General features: G+C 45.6%; 1 protein-coding gene across 1 annotated transcript in view; it reads left to right on the forward strand.

Annotated features, from left to right (window-relative positions):
• Window positions 1–21,197, forward strand: part of LOC135902095 (membrane metallo-endopeptidase-like 1) — a 39,775-nt gene extending 18,578 nt beyond the window's left edge. Inside the window, exons 2-6 of the mRNA XM_065431997.2 lie at window positions 7,668–7,747; window positions 9,444–9,674; window positions 10,223–10,484; window positions 14,273–14,692; window positions 18,814–21,197. Of these exons, the coding sequence (XP_065288069.1) occupies window positions 7,668–7,747; window positions 9,444–9,674; window positions 10,223–10,484; window positions 14,273–14,692; window positions 18,814–20,874 (3,054 nt within the window). The 3' untranslated portion in view covers window positions 20,875–21,197. The remainder of the gene's footprint in view (window positions 1–7,667; window positions 7,748–9,443; window positions 9,675–10,222; window positions 10,485–14,272; window positions 14,693–18,813) is intronic.
• The last annotated feature ends 733 nt before the right edge of the window (window positions 21,198–21,930 follow it).

Consider the following 21,930-nt stretch of genomic DNA (forward strand, 5'->3'; position numbering starts at 1 on the left):
GTTACATAAAGTGTGAAGTACATTCCGGCTTGTGCATCAGAGAGATGCCGAAGGTGATTATAACTTCGTTAATTTGCTCCCGCAGGCTTGATATCCTACACCGCTTTTCGCAGGTTCAGTGCTCGTTAGAGGCGGGTTCCTTCAGAAATGCTGAATATATTTTAATCCCCCTTTTCATTTCTGCGCTCCCGATGACTGAGAATGACAGCCAGTTATGAGCGATGTGCTGGTGCTATTTAAGACAGCGAGGGTTGCGAAGCTGTGGCGTGTTTTCGACTTGGCCCGGCTTCATTACGTCGGATTGGCTTGCAAGTCGACAGCCGCAACGTTTCCATCAAGCCATAAAATTATCTTCTCGCTTACATTTACAAGCCGACACTTGGGAGCTTTAGAACACACACACACATATAAGAGTCATTACATTTTGCCGGCCGCTCTCTAGCGGTGAGTTAGCTGGGGGGAGAAACGGGAGGATGATTGTGCGAGTTCGTGTACGTTTCAAGGGGCGGGGATTAATCAGCGCCTGAGAGGCGCAGAGGAAAGCATGGCATAGGATTTGCTGGAATGGCTATCACTAAAGACAGTGTAAGTGTACACAAGGCAACGTCGAAGGCGACCCGGCGCTTTGCGCTCTGGCGGGCCATGTTTGCCTCAGGAGTGAAAAGTCACCACTGGAAGCTTCAGTGTATGTATAGGTGCAATCATTCTTTTTCACGAGCGCAAACAGCGCTTGCACAAATCTGTCGGCACGAGACCCATATTTGCGTAGCCACTTCAGTCGCGAATTGTGATCGACTGTCGATGAATGTGCGAAACATACATACATTTATCCCAAGGTGTCGGAGGCACGATTAAAAGTAAGTCAAGGTGGTAAAGGTGGTATTAGAATGACTCTTTGTGCATTTTCTTTAGAGCCATCCAATTACAGTGTAATGAAACGTGTATTTGTTATACAGTCAGTCATGCTACGTTTCTTCATAAAAAAGAACTCAATAAACCTCTCCAATTACATGTACTAGTTTAATAGTGGATGCATGCGCTACTAGAAAGGGAAAAAAATCTTTCACAGTTGCTATCGAAACGCCCCATCTCAAACATCCTGTCAAAAACGGTACTGCCATCACCAACGTAGTCGTCTGCCGGGATACAGTTAATTCAGAAGTAAAATGGAGGGGCTTCCGGTAAGCAAAATGTTTACCAAAAGTTTAATAGAGGATCAATCAAAGGCTTAATGGAAGTTCGCAATGCTCGTTGTCTATTCCTTGCCACTACTGCACAGAAATGGCAAAAATACCTCGCATGCACAAATACCCATGCCATGACTGAAGACGCCGGAATTTGGAATAAACACAGTGGAGGCGTCAAACAGGGCCTACTTGGCGAAACACGCCATACCACGTGATCTTAGCGTCGTAGTTCCACGCAGTGTACATTTCAGGCGTTCACATATCCCAACCTTTGCAACCACTGACTGCCAAACCTGGCCAAAACTAATCCTGCTTCTCTCGATGTAAGCCAGAAGTAACGCGTTTGTATATATCTGCAGCATTCTAAGCAACAATAATGGCGTTGTTTTCTTTGTAATCTCGCCAATCTGGGAGGGCATCTTCTGAAGAAAAACGTTATTGGTCCTTATTTATACTTACAAGCATCACGAGCGCAGTGAGTGACGCCTCATTGTTGACATTGTGCAAAAGCTTTGCACTGGTGCTGCCATAATGCAAGCCGTAGATTCATGTCCGAAACGCATAACGAGGGCAAGAAAAAAAAGCGGAATATACCGAAGACTTCTAGAACCAGAAAGAAACAAAATTAAGACTACCTCTACGAACGTGAACGTCGAATCATAAAAGAAGCACGCACTACGTACATCCATAAACAGATACCATGAGCACACTCAAAGCAAATATTGCGACCACGTAATATATGGTATCAAGTCTTATTGCAGAAACACGCGATGATATCGGAAAATCATGCCTTAGTAAAAGTGTTCAAGCTTTCTCGACTTACTGTAAAGCCTAGTGTTCATGTTACCCTGAAAACAGTGCTTTACAGTTTAACCATCGCCGCGAAATATCCCAGAAATGTTCCTTAGGAAAGTCCAATCGCCGAAAAATTCACTGCGGGACAAAAAAAAAAAAAAGGCTTCGTTGAAGCTACCCCGTTTTCTCTAAACGTTTATCCCTAGCCAAACGAAATTATATTAGGGGCCCGCACTTCTCGCAAAGACAGCTAAAACCAGCGCTTTGATATTGGGATAGAGACGTTCTTTCGCTTTTTTTTTTTGCTGCCACAAAAGGTAATGCGTGGAAACCTCTGGAGTAAGAGCTAAGTTCCACCTGTCAGACTGCGCTTCCCTGAGGAACACTAGAAGTACGGAAAAGTCACAATCAGATTAGGCATTACTCGATTGCCGCTCGGTGGAAGTCGTCCGTCCCTTGAAACGGTGAAGCGTCGGCATCCTTTGAGGCACTTCCTTTGAGGTACCGTATGACGAAGAAAAAGTATAGCCTCTACTGCAACACTGCAAGCATCTTTCGAACTGCTGCCGAAATAATATGAAACGAAAAAGGCTCCGTTGAAGCCACCCTGCTATACTTAGGTGATTCGTGCTCCACTGCTATATCGTATGACAAGATGGCACTCACAGAATTGCAATTGTAGGAAGTGATAAAGAGCTGTATGTTGGCCCATTTTTGTTTTTATGACATTTAGGTGCCGCTTGCATGTTAGAACTGCAGTTAGAGAGGCGGGGAGGGTTGTCAACGAAAATTACGCTCGAAAAGACCGACATAGGCTTGCATGGGTGTCGCTGTTCACTCAGAAATTGTCGAAAGCCACCAGTTCAAATTCCACGCAACGTTAATTGATTGCTGTTTCATGAACATTCTGACTGTGTTTATTTTTGTTGCTGTTGCTGTGGCCTCAGTTCTGGATAACAAGAACGATTGGTCACGCAATATGAGATAATTACCACGCAAGCAAGAAAGAAACCAAATGATGCATTAGATCATGCAAGGAGAATACAGTGTGATTTGGCAAAGAACACGAATAAATGGTGCATTACAATTGGCAATTCTAGCCGCGAAACCCAACGGACACATCTTAAAATTATGCAGAGCTGCTGTAATTGTATCATGACTGGCACCCAACTGATAAACATCAAACGGCAATAGATCTGATTTCGATATGGTAACACGGGTAATACTTGAACGATTTCTCGACTGTTCTCAAACTGGCCTTATAACACTCGCTTTGAACTTATTGTTGCACCATCTCCGACCCATCCGTGGGACTTCTTGCTGCAAACTTTTACCAAGTAAGCACGCAGTTTTGTTGTACTAGTCTTGAACCCAGGTATCGCTTCTGTTCTTTCGGCATATGTTTGTAGATTAACGGGCTTTCTTTCACTCGCACACGCTTGTTGTCATATTATTATTATTATTATTATTATTATTATTATTATTATTATTATTATTATTATTAGGTAAATAAATAAATAAATAAATAAATAAATAAATAAATTCCGTTTTTCCTTTGCGCAGTTTCTGTGACACTGGTGCCATTCATTCACAGAGCTTCTGTTTGTTATCCAGAAAGGATTTGTTCCCTAGGTAATCCCGGACCCCAAGTATATAGATACAAGAATTAGATTTGACGAGCTTGTTTTGTTACTATTTCCTCCCTTTGCATATTGCGATGATAAAGAATTCAAAAAGCGTTATTCACTACAATATACAAGTCTATAGTAGGCGACAACCTAAGGGTGTGGTGACAAATACACTGCTCCCCAACCCCGACAATTTCGTAGCTTCGCCTGTCGATTACTTTGGCTCATTACTGGGATATAAGCATTTACTCGAAAACATTTGCAGGCCAAAATACATTTGCAAAGGACAATGGACATCTAGCCCGATAGACTGTGGAAGGACTCCGTGGTCATCCGGGTCAAGCAATGGGGGCGATTATTTGGTCACATGTTCATCAAAGGTACTGATGCCTTAAACACGCATCTCAATATTTAACACCTCTGTATATACACCTTCGGTGACAATGTTCTTTTTGCCACTCACAAAACTTCGCATTAGCTTCCAAGTCACCGCTTCATCCACCTCGCATACCATGACGCATGATGACTTATAATAGGTGTTCATATACGCAGTGCAAACAACGAGTAGGGATCTCCCGATAGTAGCAGCCCCTGAGCATTCACGCGGATTGAGGCAACCCTGATACAACCACATGATTTTGAAAGTCAGGCTGATACATCTAATACCATGTGGCTGGTCATATTAAGGTTCTAACTTCGACAGCTCAACGCGACTGTCAATTGTACTTTAAGCTTGCACCTTGCAATTGGTAAAATAACGATGTTCTTGCTTTTTCCTTAATGCGCATTTGGGCAGGCTGTTGTATCAGGTATGCCGGATATGCACAAGACGGACAGGGAATGGACGTCCATCTACAATAATAATAAAAAAATGCGAGCTGGTGCCGCAACAGGGAATCTAAAGGAGCAGCAAGTGAGATACATTCCTGGACTTCACCGTTCTTTCTCTCCCAGTCGATTCACCGACTCTCTGATTCGCACATACGGCAAACAATGGCAGAAAGTGATTACATGAGAAAGGTTTTCAGCTTTTATGCAAATATATACGGTGATTTCGTAAGCGACATACGAGTGTTTAATCATATCATGAGACGCCAACAAACAAGGACACCAAGGAAAACACAGGGAAATTTCTTCCACTCACTAACTGAATTAAAGAAATGATAAATTAATGTCATTGAAAGTGGATGTAAAAACAACTTTCCACAGGCGAGGAACGATCCCCCGTGTTCGCATTACACGTGCGATGCTTTAACCAATTGAGTTACTGCAGCGGGGTTTCCCCATTCACTATCGTGGGTATTCATGTGTTACTACTATAACCAACCTTGGGAGTGTACGTTAGCCAGTGCCACCATTCCCAAAACTTGGCGGCGGATGTGGAACATCTTTTCTGCCACAGGTGTCACGAAGACGTGATATTTCTGGGGGAAGGCAAGTGGTCAATAAACACGCACATGCTACCTGAAGGCATCACGGTTGCCGGATTCGAGGCCCTCGTTATGTAAGAACGAGAAAAAATGAGCTTAACCGAGAAGCCCGACGTCTGTCGTACTCGCCAGTAGTCAGCAACACCATTTAACTCGTTATAATGCCAAGTGCGGGCGCTGAACAAGCGCCTGCGCTTGTGTGTGTGTGTGTGTGTGTGTGTGTGTGTGTGTGTGTGTGTGTGTGTGTGTGTGCGTGCGTGCATGTGTGTGTGTACGTATGTGTGTGCGTGCGTGCGTGTGCATGCGTGTGTGAGAGTGTGTGTGTGTGTGTATGTGTGCATGTGTGTGTGTACATGTGTGTGTGCGTGCGTGCGTGTGTGTGTGTGTGTTTGTATACTCGTGCTTAGACTCTTCGTGCGCTGACCGAAAGCTTAGCTCTAAATAGATTTCGACTCGTTGGACCTACTGGTATTCCTTTTAAATATAACGCAAGGACTCTTTTTCTTTTCATTGCTTACGTCTGCTTCACCGTGATGATGGTTTAAAGGTGACATGGCGTTGTCAGGTAGTGCATGGTTTTCCCTCGTGAACGAAATTATTTTTCTTTGTATTTTGTCTTGAATAAAGAGGAAGAAAGAAGGAAGGAATGCACGATTATATTTACAAGTAAAAAATCGTTTCACTATTACGACAATAAACTTCTTTATGCTAAATTCCCATGCAACTATCGTTCCCTTTCCCTTTGGTTTGTTTGGGTCCCTTGTTTTCTGCGTCCTTCTTCTTTACAGCTTTCAATTTCGTTTCCTTTTGATATAATGCACTGGCGATGAAACAACACGAGCTTACTGCTACTCCATTCTTAAGCAAAATGTTGTGATTAAAATAACAATAATAATAATTACTTGCTTTAATGAGCCTATTATTATACTACTGCTTTTTCATTCTCATAATTATATCACCCGTTTCTTGGCCAACTTGCCATTGCGCAAAGGTCCCAAAGTAAGGGATCACCATTATCATGAACAGCATCATTGACATTATTGCTTTTCTAACCTAAACATGACACCCTTAACACGACGTTAGCCCCAGTGCCTATGAGGACCCGCGTCATCGTGTATTGCCCATGTGCTAAAAAAAGGCTCGCCTTGGAGTTCTTCCCACTTTTGGGGTTTTTCTCAAGTACGTGTTGGTGTTTTAACATTGTTCGCAATCTCCTACCATGAACAAACTATTCGGCATGCTAAAAGTGGGGAAAGGCAAAAAGAGAGAGATTTGTGATTCAGAAGCTCAGAGGTCGCCCTGAATTGAAGTTAATCAGCATCGGGCAAGAGAAGTGGGAGTAAAGGGAGAGAAAGGGAAATGCTTTGCCGATGAAAACGAAAGTCATGGCTCTATTCAACGTGAATAAACAGGAATTAGAGGGTTGAATAAAGTAATAGTTAAGAATAAATAAACTTTCGATGAAGGAAACGATAAGAAGGTCATTCAATCGGATGGAGAAAAAAAGAAGAAATGAACGAGAGCAGCGGGCCTCTGGCGACGTTGTTTTCAAGCGTTCGCCCTGACATCCGATATGTAGGCCATTACACTTAAAACGCAAATTGAATGAATTGTAGTTTAGATGTCCGCAGGAAGAGCTTCCTAAATGATGAAACTTTTGGTGGATGCTCCAGACTGGCAGGATCAGTGTATACGTAATCTATCAGTTGCAAGTGGCTCACGCATTTACAAACGGCGCAACGTCAGGAAAAGAATTCACAGGCTCTTTTTTACTGAGTAATAGACACAGACGAAAATCGACTGGCTCATGCGTATTACGCGTGTGTAATTTTATGGGCATCCCTATGGCCGCTAATGCGTGGTCGCGAGGCACGCGCAAGAAGAAAAAGAAGTGTTCCAGAGCAAGGTGCGGCTTTTTCGAGGAGGGCTCGTATCCTTCGTTCCAGGTAGGCTCATAGAATCAGAAACTGACGCTGTGAGCTTTTCGTGTATTCGAACGTGAAAAAAAGAAAACTCAGTGCCCATCCACTCTGTGAAGAAGAATGACCAGTGAAGCTGTGTATGTGGGCCACTTAATGGCGAACTGCACCTCCGCCGCCGATCGGCCCGACATATCACTATCCTCAGGGTCGGCCCGCGTATGGAGAGGGCTTAACGCATGATTCACCTTCGCCGCGGGTTGGCCCGGTATTACCCTATCTTCGGGATCGCCCCACGTAGAGGGGGTGCTTAACGCCTGCTTCAACTCCGCCGCAAGTCGACCCGGCATTTGACTATCCTCGGGATCTGCTCATCTATGGGGAGTGCTTAACGCCTGCTTCACGCCTGCTTCACCTCCACCGCGGGTCGGCCCGGCATTGCACTATCTTCAGGTTCGGCCCACGTACGGGGAGTGCTTAACGCATGCTTCACCTGCGCCGCGGGTCGGTCCGGTATTACCCTATCCTCGGGATTTGCCCACGTATGGGGAGTGCTTAATGCCTGCTTCACCTCCGCCGCGGGTCGGCCTGCCATTGCACTATCTTCGGGACCGACCCACGAATTGGGTGTTTTGTATCTGCACATGGACACGATTTTGAGGGAACTAGTCCTTAACAGCTTCGCTGTGAAATACATTTCCTGCGCAGGACCACATTGTCTCTGCTCAACTCGAAGCTGGACATTCCCGCACGAGCCATCGACCTTGGAACCCGAGACAGAATCCCAGGTACGTAAGCGCACAGGGGTACCACCAGGGCTGGTTCATCTACTTAACCTCACAAAATGCCATTGAAACGTGTAAGGCAAGAATATTCTTTTTTTAATAATTGCAACAAATAAAGCAACGAAAGATATTGACATAGTGCTTCTGTATACCTAGGAAATATCTAGTCACTCCTTTTTTTTCTGCTCTCTGCTCATTCGATGGCCAGCGGGAGCCCTTATGAGCCCTTATATTATTATTATTATTATTATTATTAGTTGATGTACGGTGTTAATAGCCATCCTCGTGCTCAACTTTATGTATCAATGAAGGCAATGAATGAAGGGAGTCATTTCATAAACGCAGGTCCTGCACGTGCTACCGCGCCAGGTCGTCCCACACAGTTTCGGCATAGTTCTTATGTCCCACTTCGGTATAGCTTTAGTTTGTCGATGCAGACGTGGAATCAGCCTAGCTTGATACGTTTGACGGCTTCGTCCTCGCCTAAACCGGAAAAACCCAAGCAAAAATAGTAATATTAATATTGAGACTCAACACTGAGTAGTGCATTTTGTGCTCTACATTAAGACAAGTGCTGAACGGAGTAATGTGTCTATAGGTTGCGCTCCCCAGCTTCAAAAAACGCCAACGTAACCGTGGCAATATTTTCAGGAGAGCCGTCACGTGTGCGCTTCGCCCTGAGCGTTTCCTTCGTTGCCACAGACAGTTGACCATCGAGTAAAGACTCCCTCAACGCGCTTCCTCCTTCCCGAAAACCTAGGCCTGCCCGCCTGCGAAATGACATCGCAAGCATGGTGCCTCTAAAGTAACACGCGCTGCGCCTACAGCGAGCAAATCATCAGTAGCAGCGGCGCGGAGATGTTCGTGAAACTTGCAGTGAGGGAAACCGTCTTTTGAAATGCCCCACTGAGCAAGAAAACCAGGAACACAAAAAAACAAGAAAAAAAAAACAAGCTAGAGCCAAGGAAAAGGGTGCTCGTGACAGGAGAGGAGTTTGGTCCGTGGCTCCAATTTTGGAGACGGTAGTTAAAGAAGCTCGCTTGCGGGCGCTCGAGCAACGCGAAAGGCAAACACTTCATATAAAGTTTCCTAAGTCTAGTGTTGGAGAGAGCGGCTACTGCCTGTCGCTGCTGCGGGAACTCGCTTCAGATCAACTCGAAGTTTCATATTTATCGCTTATATAAAGTTTATATATAGGCCACCACAGTGAACTGGCTTTAACTTCCTTCTGACACAATGCTCCCTTGATTATTGTATACAAATTTTAGGCTATAATCCGATCGGCCGACGATCACTGTTGTCAAAACCTTTCAAATGAAGTTGGGATGTGTGATATATTTGCTCATGTTATTTATTGCATTTACACCACAGTTTCCAACAGGGACTTTTAACAAGGAAGAAATCACTATAGCTAATTGTTCTAAATAGATACAGAAAGCAGGCATAAGTACAAGCAGCAAGAGGTAAATACATAAAAAAGCAACAAATAACATGATAGCATACTCAAGCGCACCTCAAATAACATCACACCAATTGAGCTAAAGATAATGTGGTCCTGGGTTGCAAAACCTGACGACCTACCGCAATCCAGCTGCTGACAGTTTGAGGTAGAAAACAACAGTCTTCGTTAGTGTTGTAGTCGGTGGCATTAGGTATCAATGTTATACTCAAGCTTTGCGTACTTTGGCACACGGAACAGGTCGGACATGGAAGACGGAACGGAGCTCAAGGGCACGTCTGAACCAAAGAAGAAACGTAGCCGTAGGCGCAGCCGTGGATCTAAGGCATCAGTCGAGGTGACATCCAAGACTTCCTCGTCCTCGTCAAAATCGGGAGGGCCGTCTGCGCTTTCAGAGCCGCCAGCACCAACGCAACATAGTCACGTGGTCACCAAAGCGGAGACATCAGATTTACGGAACAAGACGATCCCGTAAGTCACTTGGCGCATTGTCTATACTGCCTCTCGAGTAACGTGATCCCTTGGTCAAGCTTACTGCTAGTATAATAAGGCTCAAATAATCTGACGTAACAGACTGGCAGCCAGTTGCCCGAGCAAATCAGAAAATGTCGACGAAAGTTTCGTGAACCATTCGCATATTTCAAAAGGGTCAGTTCCTCAACAAAAATGCAATACACCTCGAGGAACTGCGGTACAGAGATCACACCTAAAATGCGAATGGACGGAATGACCATCTCTGCTGCTGTTGTTGCTGTTTGTCTAGCGGGCATATCAACGGTTTAGTAGTAGCACGTGTAACGCACTTTTGGGCCCCAGATTTCGACGAATGTTAACGAAATGTGCGATATTTGTTTTCGATCGAGGTATATCTGGCTACTGACTATCGAGATGTTGTCTGCTAATTTTCCCTTAACCTAGAAAAGATAACGTGTACTATCATCTTTTACTTGTTCTTTTTTGTCTGTATTGTGTGCATCATTTTTTACTTGTTCTCTCTTTTTGTCTGTATATTGCGCTAGGCTCTCTCGTGTCCCTGCGATGAGATCGGAGTGCGTACAGCCATCTACAGGCTTGCGGCTCCCAGCCGAGAGTCAAGAGCTGGTTGTACGAGTCACGGCCACGCCGCCCGAAAAGCGTGAACCACCCGGTGGTATACGCACACCTCATGCGACCCCGTATCAGAATGTCCCGTCGCGAGGTGATAATAATGAGCCGCCCGGCTCTGATACTTCAACGTCGGTTCCTGAGCGTGCCAGTGAAACCAGCCAACAGTCGCCACAGGTATCGCGAATATTTCATATATTGTACTATACCATGCAACACGTTTCTCTTTGATGACATTTCGGGGGAAGTAAACAGGGGAGGGGTTCAGTACAACACCTTCATGCTAAGTCTTGATGTTAAATATCTGAAACGCAATTCTTTTAAAACTTGTTGTAGCGCTATCTCCACTGCAGATTTTGCGTTAAGAGGGGCTTTAAATCTGTGTCTACTCCGAATAAGCTATAGAAATGCATGTAAAACGCAAGAATTATTTGCTGAGACATTGGTTTGACAAATTATCATTCATTCATTCATTTTTTCTGCAAGGCAATTTATACAAATTGTCTTGGGAGGCATAACAAAAGGCCCGGAAGGTGCCTGACTAGGCTATGTCACCCAGACAACAGCGGAAGCAGTTAAATCCTTTTTTATAGCTCATGCAATCCTAATGAGCCACATATATAAATGCAAATACAAGATTATTATTTTCTGCTCTTCGGAAGAACAAGAAGGAGAAACAAATTAAAGATTGTTATACATGCAGCATATTTTTTATAGTAAAGACACAGACACATCATACACGAAATTGATGTCTATAATACAGCACACAGCACGAACCTAGACGTGAGAAAGCAATATTCATAAGCTCATAAGTTATGTAACCCACCTCTGCTATGTCTCTAAATGAGATAGCAGTATTAGTAAATAAATAAATAAATAAAAAATAAATAAATTGCCTTGCTTCTTGATTTGTACTGGGCAGATTCTCTCCTATAAGGAAGTTAACATATTAGGGTATTTGTTCAGGAGTTCTGGTATTAGTGATGTTAGTTTCTGTAAACCATAATTTCTACGTGATCTGAACTTAGCTATTACAGCTTGTTGTAGTTCCCCTGGTTATAAAATTCTGGTGACTGCAGCAAACAGAATTCATATTTCATGCGTGAAGTTTTATTGCGATAGCAATTATATGGACACTGCAAGTGCATTTCCGTCGTCGGCGTCACCGTCGCCGTGAGCTTCCGTATAAAAATTGGAGGACGCTTAAGCTTCGCCTTCAAGAGTGGAACGCGATAGCGTTATCGCATCCCGTTCGCACCGCCTACTCAAACGCACTACGCCAGCCAAACGTCGCGATCGACAGAGATAGCCGGGCCCCGACGAGCCATGAAGGCGGACGCGGTCATGGGGCGAGTGGCGCGCCACGTGTCGGGGCAGCGCCGTACATTGCCAGGAGGGGGTTTTCTGTGCTTGCCGCAAGATGGCTCTGCGTGTGCGCAGAGCGCAGAAGAAATTCGCTACTTCGCTACTCGTGAAACTGCGACTTCTGTAAGTTACATGGTCATAATTGCCGATATACACCGCAGTATAACTTTCTACGGCACGTTTCTAAAGCAACATCGCATTCACTAGAGGCGATTTTGTCCCGTTTTGAAGGAACGAACTCGTGGCTGAGTGGTAGCTTCTCCGTCTCACACTCCGGAGACCATGGTTCGATTCTCACCAGCCCATCTTACAAGATGTTTTTTATTTATGAAGTGCCTTCTGGGATTTATCGCTCACGGCCAACGCCGCTGACGCCGACGCCGACACCGACGCCGTCAACACCGGCTTTTCTGCGACATGAGCTCCTTAACGCTGTCGCGTTAAAATCCAAGGGCGATATAACCGTCACCGCACGCCGCGCGCCCTATGCTGTATGTGCGAGTGAAAGGGTGCGAGGGTGAGCCGGAGATCGCGGCTCAATCTCGCGCTAGAAACAGAGGAAGCGCACCGTCTCCGTCACGCGCAAGGCTCCGGGGTGAGGGGAGGGAGGGAGGAGCATTCTTCCCCGGTCAGCCCATGGGCCCGCGTGCGTCCGGCGCTGTATCCTGCTGAAAGCAATTTGCGACGGTGACAAGGTCTGCCGAGGGTAGGGAACATGGGGTAGGGGAGGTGTCGCCTTCGACTCGGGGCGGCGCGGTTGGCCGCTGTCTTGAAAGCCACCTGCGGCTCGTACAGAGCCGGCCGGGTGCAAAAGGAACTTGCGATGGCGGCTCAATCTGGCGCGTCATATGTGGAGCAAAACGGGGAGGCAGCGCAGGAGGGAGGGGAGGGGGCCGACTTTGACTGCGCCAACAAGTGCGTAGCTTGCACGACCGGGCGCAGTCGTGCCAAAGGGATCTGCAGACGGCTCATGCCTCTGTGCGCGAGGCGTTCTCGCCGCTCTTGCGTTGAAGCGATAGACCGCAAGAAGAACACTTTGCTCGCTGCTGCAGCTGCGCTTGCTCTCACCAGCGTTTTGACAGCGACTGTCCGCATACATCGTGTGTGGTGTCTTCATGTTTGCTTGCCCGCCCTGACACCGTGCTTGTTAATTGAGTTTGTAAGCGGATGTTTCCAAATTTAAACGGTCGATAAAACTACTATCCTTACTTCGTGTCAGTGTACTTTAATATCGCAATCGATGCTTCACCTTTCGGGCGAAACTAATAGTGCCAAAGATCAGCGTGTGTAAAAAAAAAAATAGAAACGAGAACGTAGGACACAAAGCTTACAAATCCGTAACCCTACAAAAAAAAACATATCCCTTTTCGGCAACCACATCCGTTAAAGCTTTAGAGTGGCGAAACCAGATATATGCAATTACACCTTACATGATTTTGATACAGTGCTTTCAAGGGTTTCAAAAAAGTCTTACAAGTTATTGGTGCGTATCAAAGTGGTGTACAATTCAACAATTTGGTACCTACCTTAGATGTATTATTACGTGCAGTTTACAAAACTGTGCTATTTATTTTTCATTGACGAGTTACAAAGCTGTAAACTTGATAGCTTCCTTTTGTATAACTTTGCGATTTTCAACAATTTTACAACAACTCTGCTTCATACAGTCATGATTTTTAGCTCCTTCTTTAATTTCGACAAGCGTCAACAAATTTAGTGCAGTGGTTCGCCAGAATTTCGATTTCTATATTCCCATGTATTTATACAGGTTGTCGTAACTATCATGCACCAGTATTTAAATATAACCATTTGCCACGTAGCAGGACAGAACCAAGGTGATGTTGTTTGCCGTCGCTTGGAGGTGCTCAGATTATGTTGAGCATAGTACCTAATTACATAAATAGTCTTAATGATTTAATCAGCTTCTTAACTAATTTAACTAAATGAAAAATTACTGATAAGAGAATTGTAGAGCAACATCAACAACTCCCGATACAGCTTTCTGATGCTCAATACGTGCCACATACGAGTGTTTTTGCGAACGTGAAAGAAGCCCGCGAATGCACGCAAAAATTGATGTGGTCGAGGCACTTCGCATGTATTCGCGGGCTTTACAATATATACATATGAGGCTGATTCACTAGCCGAAACATTATAATTATGCTGTGCACAAACGTACGTAGTGCCGTTTTCTCTGGAATGAACATTGAAGACATTCAATTACATTGAAGTTCCATTTCGCACATATTGATGTGAACGAATTTGTGGGGCTGTTTCCGCGCGGCTAGTCATACCACCACGTTACGAGTATTCCAAATGATGTAAATGGGAAACAACGGTAACAAAAACACAACTTCCCGAATCAGATGTTTGAATGGCAGATGCCGCAGAAAAGACGAAGTTCTCGTTCTGACCCACTAAACCCACAAACGTGATTTATATGCATATGTGCTTTGACGATGATAAGCCTAACATAGCAACAGAGAACACAAAGAAAATTAGGAGGTAAAAAAAAAGATGAATAAAAAAGGCGATTACATGTCATATGCATGGTCCACATAGCAGTCATGTTAACGCAGCTCGCCGCGTTGCCTACGCAGCTGCCGGTCACCACAGCGGGAGAACGGCTTCCTCCGAGTCATGGTGAGCACAGGCCTGAAATGCCCAAATGCAGCCCCGTCGTTGCGGCCGTGACGACAGCCGACACCAGCGCTGTTTCTTCTTCGGATCAACGGGGCACAGCAAGGACACCCTCGTCTCTTCAGGCGGATGGCATCGACATCCCGGCAGCTGCCGTTAACCAGACGTCGATGAAGAAGCTGCTTCGTAAGCCCTCTGCGAGGATGACCACGGGTACGGGCACGAGTGAGGAGCAGCGGCGTGACTTTCGTCGGGACTCCTGTCCAGCGGCTTCTGTGGCGAAGACCAGTGCTGCGAACGACGTCGCAAGCAAACAGATCAAGTCGTCCCGCAAGAGCCGACTCTACAAGCGCATTAGCCTGCGTGACTTGGAACATTTAGTGAGTCGCTTGGATTCAAAGTAACACATGACATTGACATTGGCACACGCATAGCAGCTTATATAGTGGCTTCGTATATTTAGAGCCAATATTCAGCTCATCTCGTCTCGTACGGAGTCATTGAGTGATTATTACGTCATTAGCACCCGACGCAGAAGCAAGACAAAACCGACACTAGGCAACTAAATCTAATAGCGTTGGAAGCGGACTTGCATTCTTTGCGGAACGTTATTTACATGTGTTCTCACACTGTCGTGCATATGGAAATTGCTTTGAGTGATTGCAACCTTACCTGTCATGGTGCTTTTCTTCCAGATTTCAAAGAGCTTATTGCATGCTAACGGGGTATTTTGAGCGGCAGCTACTTGCTTACGTTTTGTGTACACGAAGGATGGTGACGGGTTAATCGGTGGACGCAGGCAGATATGAAACGTAAAACGCCACGAAAAATTACGCGAGGCACGAGCTGGGTTATTATATTACGCAGTGTTGTGGCTTAGGGTTGCGTTAGGGAAAGGAACACCTACTAAGCCCATCGACGGCTACGTGAGGTTGTAGAAAATGAAAGAAAAGGGTTTATTGGCCGAGTTACACGGCTCCAGTACGGAAGCCCACTTCATGCAGGAGCAAGTTAAACGTCCAAGTTCACATCAGCACCCTCTGTCCTCACTCTCGAAAAGTCTCCGCTTTTAATCCCGTCGCCTTCCCTAGGCGAGTCGACTAGGGAATCTGAAGACTGTCCAGCAGCAAATCACACTCCTCGACTTCGTGGCGATACCCGCTCAAGCTTGCAACAACCCGCGGTAACTCCGCCTCCAATAAGACTGTTTTGGAATATGTGGCTAGAAAGCAGCCTGCGATTCTCAGGTCGTCGAATCCGAATCACGTACTGTCAATTGTTGATGTTTGAGAAACCGGGGGAGTTGGGATATATCCACAGTAGCAGTGCACCGAAGAATATAAAAACAAGTACTCAGGAAGAAAAACGTCTGTTTCTAGGCCACCAGCTTTTCTGTCACATCTCCAAGTGACCGGAAGAGTCCATTACGGATCAGCCACGCCCGCCGCTAAGTTTTGAGCAGTTAAATTTGATTTGCCCAGTCTGGTAGTATTATGCCCACTACAACCCCCCCAACCATTTCGAAGATCCTGAAATTCGGAATTTCCCGAATGGTAATAGCAGGGACAGCCATCGTCTTGAGCTACTAGTCGGTGAAATTAATTGGTGGCGGTTCGAAACGTAAAGGAAGCTGCGCTTTTGTACGAACCTCATCTTGGCGTTATCGAGAGCACGGTGTATATGTGCGCGAGCGTAAAGCCACTTGCTCGCTGCTTCTTCAGGCGTTTTCTGGCATCTACAGGATATATTCACGAGTTCACTGAATCCACCTGAGCTTTCACACGGGCGTTCACTCACAACTAGCTTTTTGTAAAGAGACACTGAATAAATATGATTATAATATACAGCCCCCCTCCAAAAAACAAGGTATATGCTTAAAAATGAAAAAAAAAGACGTATGGAATGTCGAAAGTGAATAGTCGCCACAGAAAGAAAAACAAATTAGTTCTCTGCTTTCTATGGCGGGTGTTTGTGTGCTACCGACAATATAACATGCCCCCCCAAACAAGACTCGTCGAGCCCGGCATAAAATTACACTATGTCTCATACAAAGCTTCCACCGCTTCTTCTTGAGAGCCTGCAAGACATGTGTGGCAAAGTGGCCCGACGCAATTAAAACGCCTTAGGAAACACAAATGTTCATACAGTGCATCCACTCATCCTCGTTTGAGCGTTACCTGCTGCTCATGCGGCTTTGCTCCTGATGTTTTGAATAAGAGCATTACGTGTAGGCCTTCTAATCAGGCATTGCGCGAAGTGATAGAGGCCTTCCACGTCAAAAGAAAAAGCTCTGTATGTGTTACCTATAAACACGATTGTCCCACAGATAAGGAATTCGCTTCCTTGGTTAACACGTCTCAAATTCACTGAATAGTTTGTTAATCGTTGCTAAGCGTCCAAGTGACCATTTTTGTTAGTTTTTGCATTGTGTGGTAATTGTATGTTCTCCATCTCCTCCACTAAAAAAAATATAATTGTGAGCAAGCGCTCGTGTGCTCTCAGTTTCCTTCCCTGTCGCGTTCGTGTCGTCGTTGCGATAACACCTTACCATCCATCCCTTAGACTACCGACGCCATGCTTTGAAAAAAAAAAAAAAGAATATGCACCTTAGAGAAGCACAGTGGGAAGAAAAGGAAATTCAATATTTTAAATTAGGTGTGCCTATTGCTGAATCGAGTCATGCTTGATTCGAAAGCCGTGATGCTCAGTGTGATATGCGATTTCCTGATCCTATTCTTGTAAACTTGCGAATGAGTGTTTAGTAATTATGTTCATAGCATGTAAATCATTCAGACATGAAACTTTCCGTACACGTCGCCCATAGGATGACCTACATTTGCAAGAAATATGAAATCGTTGCCGTTTCTGGTCCTCCCAGGGAAGCGTGGACAATTTATAACCGTTTCATATGACGCCTGTAAACTGGCCCAAAGCGATGGTTTAGCTCCTTTCATACACAATCCTCGGAATTGCCGCACCCTCTCACTCCTGACATTTACTTTGTTTCATCAAGATATAAACTTCGTGAGCGATTTACTTTTTTTCCCGGAAAGCATGGCAACAGGCATATAACTTTTTCCCACTAACGCTTCTAGTCATACTAACAACTTCAGTGCACTACAGCATACGCATTGTGCCATGAAGTAGAGGGATTGTATGTTTGTAACTCGTGGAAAAAAAGCTCGTAGGGCACTTCGAAAGGAGGCAGCGGTATTATATCAATTCGAGCCCACACATGGCAGCGATTCGATGACGTTGAATTTCCTAGAACGAGTAATGAAAAGAGTAATAGACGTTATCGTGACTTATGTGGCAACTTATGTCGACTTATGTCGACTTGGATTATGTTAACTGGAACCTTGTGCTACCATTCGCAGCGTACGCCTACAACATCACCAAACAAACCTCAACCGGGTTCTCTGCGTTTTTCCTTCTCGACGGCCTTGAACCTTCCTATGCCATCGACACAATAGTTACATGCCTTCCAGAAGCTTCGAAGTGTACTCCGGTTTCCACCGCCACTAAGCATGCCGAGTAATGTCCGCAGCTTGTCAGCTAACCAACTACCACAGACCAACACCGCCAAAAGCATCGACCCGATGGCCACCAAACTGTTCCCCCCACCTACCCACCTGAATTCCTCATATGGCTCTGGGTCCCACCTAACTGTCCTGCCCATTCTTCCAAACGTTTTGAGAAATTTTATAGTCCTTATCGCATCATTGCCCAAACCTTGCCTGTCAAATACATGGTCGAGCACCTCATGGCCTCAAGTGACCACTATCGCCGTGGACGTCAAATTCTTCACGCAGACAAAATCAAGTCTTATTTTGAGCCCATGGTATCGTCGCCATCGGAGGTCACCAGGATGGCTCCTTTTCAACCGGGGGTGTGGGGGGTTGGAGGACCGATTGTATGAACAAGAACGACACCGTAGAAAGCGCTGTACCGATCGCATGTCTCGCGGCCACTTCGCCCATCTAGCTGAGCTACCGTTGCTACCGCTGTGTTTCTGGCTGCCCCTTGACGACTGCAATAAACCTCATCACAAATGCTATACTTTGGCAAGATTTGAGTGCATTTTAAAAAGTTTTGCAATCACTATAGGTGCTGCAAGTGAAAAAGCGTTTTGTTTACACCAAACTACCAGCAAGTAATGCCGTATAGTACGCCTTGAAAAATTACAAATTGCTATTAGAAAGATGAGCATGGAAAACAAACATGCCATGCCATGTTATGCATGGTATGGCATGGCTTTTCCTCTGCATTCTTGTTCGTATATGTACCTATGACAGGAACAAAGTATTAGGAGCTGTAACAACTGAAGCGCCCTTCCTGCAAAATTGTTTTAAAGAACAACTGAAGAACAGCGCCTAAAGGATAACCTGAAATTTAGTTTAACCGGCAAGAACACCAAATTATATCGTTCATAGTACCGCCTTGAAACACGGACTCAAAATAAGGCGAAAAATTTTTTAATACCAGCGCTGCTCATTCGCAGGCACACAAGTCACCAAGACTACCCACCGTCGACAACCTTGCCTCCTTCAGAAACCTTCTAATCGTGGTCATCGCCATTGCTGTGATAATTTTGGGAGCCTTTTCGGTGGTACTTGTGCTCCTGCATTCAACACAGAGCTCTACCGTCAACCCACGAGTCATCTGCAGCACTACAGGCTGCGTAAGCCACGCGACGCTCCTCACCTTCCACCTGAACAGGAGCATCGACCCTTGTGATGACTTCCATGCCTACGTATGTTCCGCGTGGAAGAGCCAACCACTGCACTACGAGTTCGGTGAGTCAGCTATGAAAGATCTGATGTACACTTGGTTCAGGCAATTTAACAAAACGCTACACGATGGTGCCCTCAAACTGCCTGTTGGGAGGAAGCCGATGAATATGTACAGCGCCTGTATGGCTGATAAGGATGGGTACGGTACAAGCGTCGACAAGTTAATGGACGTAATGCACGATATCGGACTCGCTTGGCCGGAGGATCCCCCACCAGCAAGCGACGCCTTTGCTGTTATGATATACTTGTCCTTCAACTTTGAAGACGTCGCTTGGTTTAGGGCGACTGTTTTCGACAGGCGGAATTCTCTAAAAAAGCGCTTCGTTCTAGCACCAGCAATCACGCTACCTGCTCATCTCCAGCAGCACCATGTTGTTCGTGAAGCCGGTACCTACTACGATTATTGGAAGGCTTTCTATAAGGTTCTTGATCCTAATGACAATGCAGAGATGGCAAACGAAGACACGGTCCATGAGCTTGCTCGCACAGAAATGGACCTGCTTGTAACATTTTACAAAGCAATGCAAGCACCAGTGAAGGAGCCAGCCTCCTTCCCCTTCCGCAGTATCAGCAAATACACGAGAAATATTTCGTCTGAACGATGGTTGACGACAGTGAACGCCAACACTGGTCATGGCCAGACGTTTAGTGCTGATGACGAAGTCATAGTGAGCGACGAAACCTTCTTCAAAACTGTGGGTGGCGTTCTGTCTGCTTACAGCAATCTGCAATTGTTGAGGTACTTCTCCTGGATATTTGTACAGGTCCATGGCCCAAAAGCGGACCAGCGGCTATTCTTGCCTCGCTTTGTATGGCCTGACAGGGCGCACTTCCTTCGACCAGCATACTGTGCCTCTAGCACAGAAATCTCTTACGAGCAGCTGGTGTCATCATTAGCGTATGCGTCGCGATTCTCCATCGAGGAAAGGAACCTGGTTGACGCCAAATATAAAAAGTTGATCGAAACAGCAGTGATGAAGATAGTAGCGTCCCACTGGCTGGACGAAGATAGTAAAAAGATGATTGTGAGAAAGCTAAACCGGCTGGTTTTGAGACTGTGGCCGCCAAGTGAATATCTAAAGAATGATCAGCTAGAACAATTCTACAAAAACTTCACTGCTCATGAGCCAACCTTCGGAGGGTTCTGGGCCAACGCCTCGAGAAGCCGTCGCCAAGGCAGGGGATTCCCTGGTTTTCCAGACAAGGCTTACGGCAGAGTGAGCTTCTTTCCACCCTACGCCGCTTACGATCCACTTACCAATAGCGTAAGGGTTGCCTTTGGCGCCTTGTCCGGACCGATGTACTACAATGACGGAACGGAAGGCATGTTCTACGGAGGCCTCGGGCACTTGATGGCTTCAGAAATTGTGAAATCCTTCGGAAATGATGGCCTGAAGTGGAATTGGGAAGGCGAAATTACCGAGTCATTCCTCAGCGAATCTTCAAGGAAAGCTTTCCTAGAGAGAAGCACCTGCTTAGAATCTGGGAGCGCTTTTCCGCATATTCCCGCTATCGAGATTGCGTACTCAGCACTTTTGGACACCCTCGCAAACGACAGCCAACCCGTCGCCATTCGTGAGGACCTTTCGGAAGAAAAGGTGTTCCTCATGACTCTTTGTTACGTGACTTGCAAGAAATCCAGCGCCCTTGTATCTGTAACGCCAGACTGTAATGCAGTTGTGAGGAACTTTCCGCCTTTTGCTAAAGTTTTTAACTGCCCTAAGGGATCGAGAATGAATCCCGAAAGACAGTGCACATTCTTTGAATGACACCGTTGCCGCCTGGCCACTACGCCAACAGCAAACTCTTAGTGCCTTTTGTTAATAGCAGCCACATTTACAGCATGTATAGTTTTTTTTATTTCAGGTTGTGAGAAAAGGGCTTGACAGTTCCTCGATGTCCCGACGCGACTAAATGTCGCGGGACACAAATGATTTATGTTCGAGCTTTGTTTTTATGACCATGGCGAATGATTTGCGAGCTTACATTAGCTACCACTTTTCTTGAACTGTAGTGCCTAATACAACTGTCTACTATACGTTTAATGTGCGGTACATTCTGTGCAGAATATATGTTGCAAATTATTACAGAATTAGCTACTCGTGAACTAGCATGATACGTCTGGCCGCCGCCTGAGGAAGGGGAGCTCTGGTGTGGTTAGTCTCCCGGCCCCCACCCTCCTTTACCCCAGCAAGGACATTTCATGAAGTTTTCTCTGTCTCTCTCTTGCCCATCAAAGACCGCGTGTCATGGTACGATTCGCTGATGGGAGCCCTTAGTAGGCCTGCACGATGTACTAAACCTGCTTTGACAGTGTAACTCAAACACGTAATGATTATTCTCTTCTAGACGTGCGCAATTTTGCATTCGTATATTACTCACGCTTGAGTGCGTGTGCCTCTAACTGAAAAGTCTGTCAATTACTTGTAATAACGGAAAATCGGTGACGCTTGTGAACGGTAAACTGTGTACGTGTGCGGACGAGGGAAGTTAGTTGGTGATATATTCTTACCACCTTCCATGCTGTAAAGCAATGTTTTATACAGCCATCTCAACCTACATGCCAGGAATTACGGATGCAGTTCCGCCGCATTTCGCACATTATGGTTGTGCTTCTTCCCTCAGTGTCTGCATTCCTTCACTCTTTTATTGTATTCACCTAATGAGAACATTTGTTAGTGCCGCATAACTGTGCCAATGCCTTTACGGTGAAATAGATTGTCTATAGATTAATCGGATGTGTTTGGCTGAAGGTAATGTGGACTGGGTCGAGTGCCAGAGCAGTTGATGTAACTGCCGCAGTGCCATAAGAACAGTAAGATATC

Source organism: Dermacentor albipictus, chromosome 1 (assembly GCF_038994185.2).
Source record: "Dermacentor albipictus isolate Rhodes 1998 colony chromosome 1, USDA_Dalb.pri_finalv2, whole genome shotgun sequence".
Classification (NCBI taxonomy): Eukaryota; Metazoa; Arthropoda; class Arachnida; order Ixodida; family Ixodidae; genus Dermacentor; species Dermacentor albipictus.